This window comes from Spermophilus citellus (genome assembly GCF_964194105.1).
Source record: "Spermophilus citellus genome assembly, chromosome: 3".
Taxonomy (NCBI): domain Eukaryota; kingdom Metazoa; phylum Chordata; class Mammalia; order Rodentia; family Sciuridae; genus Spermophilus; species Spermophilus citellus.
Genome location: NC_138184.1, coordinates 11,079,526 through 11,087,587, shown reverse-complemented (window position 1 = coordinate 11,087,587; position 8,062 = coordinate 11,079,526). Strand labels below are relative to the sequence as shown.

General features: G+C 55.1%; 1 protein-coding gene across 2 annotated transcripts; it reads left to right on the top strand.

Moving 5' to 3' along the window:
• Window positions 1-523: 523 nt before the first annotated feature.
• TRMT1 (tRNA methyltransferase 1) lies at window positions 524-7,949 on the top strand. 2 transcript variants are annotated; one of them, XM_081286935.1, is made up of 16 exons: window positions 524-1,012; window positions 1,683-1,738; window positions 1,962-2,104; window positions 2,261-2,448; window positions 3,829-3,944; window positions 4,023-4,135; window positions 5,061-5,209; window positions 5,364-5,450; window positions 5,527-5,596; window positions 5,683-5,817; window positions 5,919-6,004; window positions 6,148-6,256; window positions 6,349-6,425; window positions 7,215-7,334; window positions 7,414-7,540; window positions 7,658-7,949. In XM_081286935.1, exons 1-16 carry the CDS (start codon window positions 753-755, stop codon window positions 7,805-7,807), a joined length of 1,986 nt encoding a protein of 661 aa, XP_081143061.1. In that variant the 5' UTR covers window positions 524-752; the 3' UTR covers window positions 7,808-7,949. The 2 variants fall into 2 exon arrangements, 1 of the variants encoding a protein (XP_081143061.1); XR_014021140.1 differs by lacking the exon at window positions 7,658-7,949 and having other exon boundaries at window positions 7,118-7,334.
• Window positions 7,950-8,062: the final 113 nt, after the last annotated feature.

The following is an 8,062-nucleotide window of genomic DNA, read 5'->3' as shown; positions in this document are numbered from 1 at the left end:
TCTGTCGTTTTACTTTGCTCTTACTTGGAAGCCAAGATTCTGCTTTAACATGTAAGGAAAGTGAGGACCCGAGAGTTTAATTAACCTACTCAGAGTATGTGAGGGGGCTGGAATTCAAACTCAGTAAATCCGATCCCAGAGCCTGAATTATTCCTTCAAGATGCTCTGAAATAATTTGTATACTGCACCCAGCACACAGGACGCGATCAGTAGGTGTGGAGTTTCTGTTTACTTCTCCCTTTCCGAACCACAATATCTTCAGTTTGACTAAAGAGATGTGATGCGTTTCCTTCCCGGGGAGCTTTTGTGCTTTAAGACTACCTGCGCAGCACATTCAGCGCACTTTCTTGCCGCGATAAATTTTGATCCTATTCGCCCACCGTGAGTGTTGTCACTGACTGGTTAGCCCTGGTCATGTGACCAGCCCCTCCCACACTGTGCCAATATGGCGGCTCCCAGATCCTAATTCGGGAAACGTGCATCCAGACTGTTCAGCTCTCTATGCCTGAAGAAGTGAGAAGAACTTAGATGATGCCGGGAGCGATCTAGACTTGGGGCGGGTTCACCTGAGAGCTTTAAGCTCTGCAGGGGCTAATGTCTCTGGAAACGGAGGGTGTCAGTTTACTGAAGCCACTGGGTTTACTTAGTCCCTACTGTGTAGGCCACTTCTGGCCCCGGATGCAGCTCTCTGATCCTCCCTCTATGCCTTCCCCGGTCCCCGAACTAGGTTTGGTGGGCAGAAGCGACCGTGGATGACCCATGCGAGAATTGTTCTGTGGCTGAGCCTCACTCTCCGCTCCACCCGCAGCCTTTGTAGAGCTCATTTTGTGGAGTGGCAGCCCCCAAAGCCCCCGAATCCTGTAGCAATGGAGAACGGTACTGGGCCCTGCAGAGAAGAGCGCCCACCCACGGCCCAGGAGACTACAGTCACCGAGGGGGCCGCCAAGATCGTTTTCCCCAGCTCCAACGAGGTCTTCTACAACCCGGTGCAGGAGTTCAACCGCGACCTGACGTGAGCAAGGGTCAGGGGTCAGCCTAGGAGAGGGAAGTAGGTCAGTGAGGCTGAGGGTGTTACCGGAATAAGTTGGCTGCCAGCTGCTCGAAGACCAATCAATAGGAGAGAAGAGTTAGTAGGAAGGTTTCCGGTTTATTCGAGGGTTGGCATCTCAGAAGATGGATGAGCTCAACTTCAAAGCTCCATCTTGAGGGGCTCAGGGTCATAGAGGACTTTTACAAGGAAGGGAAGGAGGAGCAAAGCCGGAAAGCTACTTGCTGATTAGGGTCTTTGTCATCCTGAGCATGTGTCTCCTTCTTTTTTAATCTGGAACACTGCATTTGACCTTAATCTCCTGGGGCTAGTTCCTGTAGATCTTAGACATTTTCTGCAAGTTAAACCTCACAGTAATTTACATGTTTTGTGTTAGTTGAAATAAAGGTGTTGTGAAGGTCTTGAGATGTCCTGGGTTCTGTAAATCTAAAGAAAGATTTAACAATTAACATCTTAACTATTTAGGTGGGGCTTCTCTTGAGAATTTAAAATGCTGGACAAATGGGAGGTAACCTAAAAGGATTAGGGTGGTACTACATTCTTGCTGAAGGGCAAAGGGAATGACACTACCAAGGACCACTCCAAAGGAGTGGCCCTGTCTAGAGATACCAGTTGACCTTCCATCTCCCACCAGGTGTGCTGTGATCACCGAGTTTGCTCGCATTCAGCTGGGGACCAAAGGAATCCAGGGTGAGTGGAGGTCCAGGCTCCCAGTGGGCCAGGCAATCACACAGAGCTCTCTCCCTGTATCATCCCCTTCTCCCCCAAGACTCCAGAAAGGCCCTCTGCTCTGTCAGCCTTTCCCCTGGGGTTTTCAGAAAGATTTTCATCTGTGAATCTAAAGTATTCTGAAGTTTATGGGGTCTCAGAGGGTCATTGATATCCCCTGATTTGTGTCTTTGGGTGACTGTAGTCAAAGTGCCAAGTGAGAAGGACCTGCAAAAGGTGGTTGTGGACTTGTCCGAGCAAGAGGAGGAAAAGGTTGACTTGAAAGATGGTGAAAACCTGGCCCCAGGAGATCAACCTCAAATAGCTGTCGTTGGGGAGATCTGTGAGGTAAGACCTAAGCAGAGGAGGTGCAGGCTTGGAATCTAGTGGGTAGTAGGGGAAGGAGAGCTCTTGGAGGGGGAAGGGTTGGGGTGGTGGGGAATCTCTGGGGCCCAGAAGAGGAAGGAGATATAGATGGAACAGGGTCCTTGCTTCCTCCAACAGGAAGGCTTGCGTGTCCTGGAGGGCCTGGCAGCTTCAGGCCTGCGTTCCATTCGATTTGCCCTGGAGGTGCCTGGTCTCAGATCTGTGGTTGCCAATGATGCCTCCGCCCGGGCTGTGGACCTCATGCGCCATAATGTGCAGCTCAATGGTGTGGCCCATCTGGTACAACCCAACCAGGCAGATGCCCGGTAGGTTCTGGGTGACTCTGCCCTGTGACTGTAAGGTACACTGTAGAGAGAGACTGTCTGGGGCCAAATCCTGGCCCTGTCACAGTCTTGACACATGACCTTGGGAGATTCACTGAGTCTATTTGAACCCTACTTTTCTTGTGTACCAGAGAACAGTCGTGTTACACAGATTGTGGTAATGTTCAAGTAATAGAGAAGAATGTTTGGAGAGCTGGGGCTGTGGCTCAAGTGGTAGAACTAGAACAAATCCTAGTTCATGTGAAGCCCTGGGTTTGAGCCTCAGTACCACAGAAAGATAAATAAATAAAGGTACTGTGTCCATCTAGAACTAAAACATTAAAAAAATAAAATAAAGGGGCTGGGGATGTGGCTCAAGCGGTAGCGCGCTCGCCTGGCATGCGTGCGGCCCGGGTTCGATCCTCAGCACCACATACCAACAAAGATGTTGTGTCCGCCGAGAACTAAAAAATAAATATTAAAAAAAAATTCTCTCTCTCTCTCTCCTCTCTCACTCTCTCTTTAAAAAAAAAAAAATAAAATAAAGATATTGTGTCCACTAAAACTAAAAAAAAAAAAAAAAAAAAGAATGTTTGGTCCAAACTCTGCCAAAAGTAAGTGTAGTCATATGTTGCTTCACATTGGGTACATGTTCTAGGAAATGTGTCAGTAGTCAATTTTTGTTGTGGGAACACGAGGGTGTACTTACACAGACTAAGACAGCTATAATGTCAGTAGGTAATACGCAGTGTCATTGGCTGAAATCTCTATGTGGCATGTGGCTATGCTGTGTGGTCTCCATTTTAGACTCCTTGTCCCCCCTTTTTATATGTATGTGTGTGTGTGTGTGTGTGTATGTTTAGCTGTTGGTGGACCTTTATTTATTTGTATGTGGTGCTGAGAATCGAACCCAGTGCCTCGCACATGCTAGGCAGGCATTCTTCCACTGAGCTACAACAGCCCCAGCCCTTGTGCTCCTTTTATTTGTTCAAATGAACCGTGGCATATCCAGTGTCTGCTGTGTGCCAGGCGCTGCTCTGGTGCCAACAGTGGGTTAGTAAACACAGTAGAACTTGTGACCTCTGCACGAGCTGCCTCACTGCCGCCTGGGGGGCTTCTAGCCTGGTTTCTCATGGATTCAGAGGGCCAGCTCTAAGTCACATCTTGGTATTGGCTGTTACCAAGATTTTAGACAGCTCAGTTGGGGCCTGTCTAAGGGGGAAAACCATGCTGTTAACAAATGCCCAAGATAGGACCTGCACCTGGGGAGCTGGCCCCTGAGTTCAAGGCCAGAACCACTACCCTGCAGGAGTTCATGCTTGTAAGGGACAGAGCTGGGATACCTGCTGGGGGAGGCTGAGGACCTGGACCATTTTTGCCTAGGATGCTGATGTACCAGCACCAGAAGGTATCAGAGCGGTTCGATGTCATTGACCTGGACCCCTATGGCAGCCCCGCCCCCTTCCTGGACGCAGCTGTGCAGGCTGTGAGCGAAGGAGGTGAGGCTGGGCTGATGTGGGGGTTGGAGCAGGGCTGGGGGGGTCCAGAGGGCCTCACTACCCAGTTCTTCCCCAAAGGGTTGCTGTGTGTCACCTGCACGGACATGGCAGTGCTGGCCGGGAACAGCGGGGAGACATGCTACAGCAAGTACGGGGCTATGGCCCTCAAGAGCCGGGCCTGCCATGAGATGGTGAGGGGTGCTCCCAGCCCTCCAGGGAGGGGAGGCACCAGGCTTGGAGAAACTCGCTGCCCCTACCCAGCACACCTTCCTACACCTAAGACCTGCTCTGCTTCCTCCAGGCAGCCAGGGCTAGATTAATCCAGGGAGTGACCATAACAGGTCTTTAAGGGGCGGGTAGCAGTAGGTGGTTGCATACTTGTTCCTTTTTTTTTTTTTTTAAAGATGGAATCTTGCTATGTTGGCCTCCAACTTGTGATCCTCCTACTTGAGCCTCAAGTAGCTGAGATTGCAGGGGCCTGCCACTGTGCTCAGCTTAAGGAAAAAAAGAGTTGTTTTTCCAGGTTTGGTTCAGACATTTGCTGGGCAATTGACAGCACCTTTCTGGGCCTTGGTTTTGCATCTATTACATGAGCATGACGATGGTACCGACCCTAGAGGGTTGCTGTGGGGAGTTGAGGCAGGGGCTCCTTGTTCCTCGAGGCCCTTTTCCCAGGTCAGTCTGGGAAATGCCCACCCACCTCCTTTCCCATGTTGGGAGTCTCATGGCAGCCTCTGGCAAGGAGAAGGCTGGGCAGTTCTGTATCACATAGTGTCCCCACTTCCTACACAGAGCCCTTGGGGCTAGAACTTAGGTCCTCAGCCCACAGTCCACAGTGAAGGAGGCACACTGACAAGGTCAACAGAAGGATGACCATTCCTCATTCATTAGTTCCAGCAAGGCCACAAAGACACAGGGACGGTTGTGATTTTGCGGATGAGGAAACGGAGCCCAGGGGTGCTGCTGGCTAGCCCCCAGGGTCACACAGCCAGGACACTTGGGACTGGGTTTGGAACCTAGGGAACCAGCCTGGAACGGGTGCTTTGAGCACTGTGTGTGGCCCCTTGCAGCAGAGGGGACCCTGGAGGGAGGGCTGACCCCATCCTCCGCCCCCAGGCCCTGAGGATCGTCCTGCACAGCCTGGACCTCCGCGCCAACTGCTACCAGCGCTTTGTGGTGCCGCTGCTCAGCATCAGCGCAGACTTCTACGTGCGTGTGTTTGTGCGCGTCTTCACGGGCCAGGCCAAGGTCAAGGCCTCAGCCAGGTCAGCGGAGGGCAAGGGAGGCATGGTGGATTGAGGGGGAGATCAGGCCTCATCCTGGGGACTTGGGGGTCCTAAAAGGGACGGAGCAGGTCTGAAGGAGGAGTTGGTGTGGCGACCACACTGGGAGCTCATGGCCATGCCCTGGACCCCACAGCAAGCAGGCGCTGGTCTTCCAGTGCGTGGGCTGTGGAGCCTTGCACCTTCAGCGCCTCGGCAAAGCAGCAGAAGCCACTGGTGGCCGGTGAGCAGGGGTCCTTGGGCAGGAGGGTGAAGGTGTCCCAGGGTCACCACCTGCCTAACTGCCTTGCCCCTTGCAGGGTCAAGTTCTCTGCAGCCTGTGGTCCCCCCGTGAGCCCTGAGTGTGAGCACTGTGGGCAGCGACACCAGGTAGGACTGAGCCAGCGGAGGGAGAGGGTGCAGCAATCCCAGCGGCCACTTGCCACCCCTGCTCACTGCTCCCTGTGTGTCCACAGCTTGGTGGTCCCCTGTGGGCAGAGCCCATCCACGACCTGGATTTTGTGGGCCGTGTCCTGGAGGCTGTGAGCACCAACCCTGGGCGCTTCCACACCTCAGAGCGGATTCGGGGAGTCCTGAGTGTCATCACTGAGGTAGGGGTGGGCCATGCCGGGTGGGGGGGCCCCACCTGTGCCCATGTCCTCTTGAGCCTGTCCTGTCCACCAGCTGCACAGCCCCTCCTGTGCCCCCTCAGGAGCTCCCGGATGTGCCCCTGTACTACACGCTGGACCAGCTGAGCAGCACCATCCACTGCAACACGCCCAGCCTCCTCCAGCTGCGGTGAGGGTGGGGTGGGGGTGGCCAGGGTTCTCCAGCACACTGGCCCGCTAGGCCACCCATGCGTGGCCTTACTGCTGTGGTTGCTGGTGTGCCACTCCTGTGCGAGGAGTCCAGTCTCCCATCACAGTCCCTGCTGTCCCCAGGTCGGCCCTCCTCCATGCTGGCTTCCGGGTCTCACTCTCCCACGCCTGTAAGAGTGCCGTGAAGACGGACGCCCCCTCCACGGCTCTCTGGGACATAATGCGCTGCTGGGTGGGTGAGGGCAGGCTGACCACATGGGGATGGGCGGGTGCCGGTCCTCTGAAGGCCCCTTGGGCCCAACATCCCCTGACCTCCGCCCTCAGGAGAAAACGTGTCCTGTGAAACGGGAGAGACTGTCTGAGACCAGCCCAGCATTCCGCATCCTCAGTGTGGAGCCCAGGTACAGATGGGAACTGCAGGAGGGAACAGGGCGGCCCACCGTATGGTATGGGGACCCCTGTATGCAGAGGACAGACCCTCCCTGCACGGACTTTTTCAACAAAATCCAAAGCCTGCCCGCTCCTTCCTCAGCTTCTGCCCTCCAGACCCACCCGCATCCTGGCTATCACCATCTGCTGATCTGCTGGGGGGGCGGGGGCTGTGCATGTCTGAAGCAGCAGAGCACCCTTCCTCTGCCCAGAGCCCTCCATGGCTCCCACTTCACTCGAGAGAAACCAAAGTCCTATCTGTGGCCCCAGACCTTGAAGAGCCCCCCACCATCATCTTCTCTGTGCTCTCTGCTCCTTGTTGACTCCTAGTCTCGCTGGGCAGTCACCTCCAGCTTCTGCCTGTGCTCGCTCTCCGCACGGCTTGCCTCTCACCTCCTGCCTCCCCAGGGAAGCCTGCCTTGACCCGACCACCTGGGCTGGCATCGCACCCCTCCTGGCTCCCCGTGCCTTTTACCAGAACGCTCACCACATGTCCTGACGCAACATTGTTTACCTATTTCTGATCTGACCCGTTGCTTGCTCATCCGTCTCCTGCGCTAGACAGTCAGCCCTGCCTTACGCAGGCCTATTCCCAGCAGAGAGAACCATGCAGACTTGATAGTAAAAGCAAAATGTTTATTAAATGAATGACAAACCCGGGCAGGGGCAGCCATGGCAAGCTGCACCAAGCTGGACAGGCTCCACAGTGGTCCCTGGACACCCATGCGGTGGCTGCCCCAGTCCTTATCCCCATTGCCCAGGCTGCAGGCCAACTTCACCATTCGGGAGGATGCTAACCCCAGCTCGCGCCAGCGGGGACTCAAGCGCTTTCAGGCCAACCCGGAGGCCAACTGGGGTCCCCGGCCCCGAGCTCGGCCAGGGTGAGTGGGGTTGTGGCTCTGCCAGGGCCAGGCGGAGGCAGCCACCAGCTGGGGTCCCAGCACTCTTGTCTACCTGCAGGGCCAAGGCAGCCAGCGAAGTGTTGGAGAGATGCAGGCTCCTCCAGAATAAGCGGAAGGACCCCCCTGAGGATCGGGCCCAGCGTGCTGCTCGCCTAAAGATGTTTCCTTGCAAAAGGTTCAAGGAGGTGAGGTACCTCCTGTCTCCCCAAAACTTCTGGGCATGTGGATACCCCTCTTGGCCTGAAACAACTGGGGCCAGCCACGTGCTTGCAGAGGGCTTCACGTCACCCTCTTCCCACTAGGGCACCTGTCAACGGGGAGACCAGTGCTGCTACTCACACAGTCCTCTGCCCGGAGCCTCAGCTGATGCCACCCCCACAGACTGCCCAGAGACCCCCCCAACCAGAACCCCCCTAGACCCGGGGCCCGCTGCTGGGCCAGGTGTAGACTGAGCCAATAAAGACATGTCATTTTCTGCTGATTGTCATTCTGAGTGGGGAGGCTGGCTGTGGGCTGTGAGGGCCTCCTTCCCATCCATCCTGCAGTGTGACTGGGTCCTAGTCCTCTGTCTCCTTTTTCCTTACCTGAGGTGGCTGTGCATCTGCCTGACTGGGGGATGTCTGTCCCTGCCTGACTGGGAATAGGAGCTGACCATGTGTGGTATGTCCCTCTGCGGCAAGGGTTGCTTAGACACCCCCCAGAGCTGC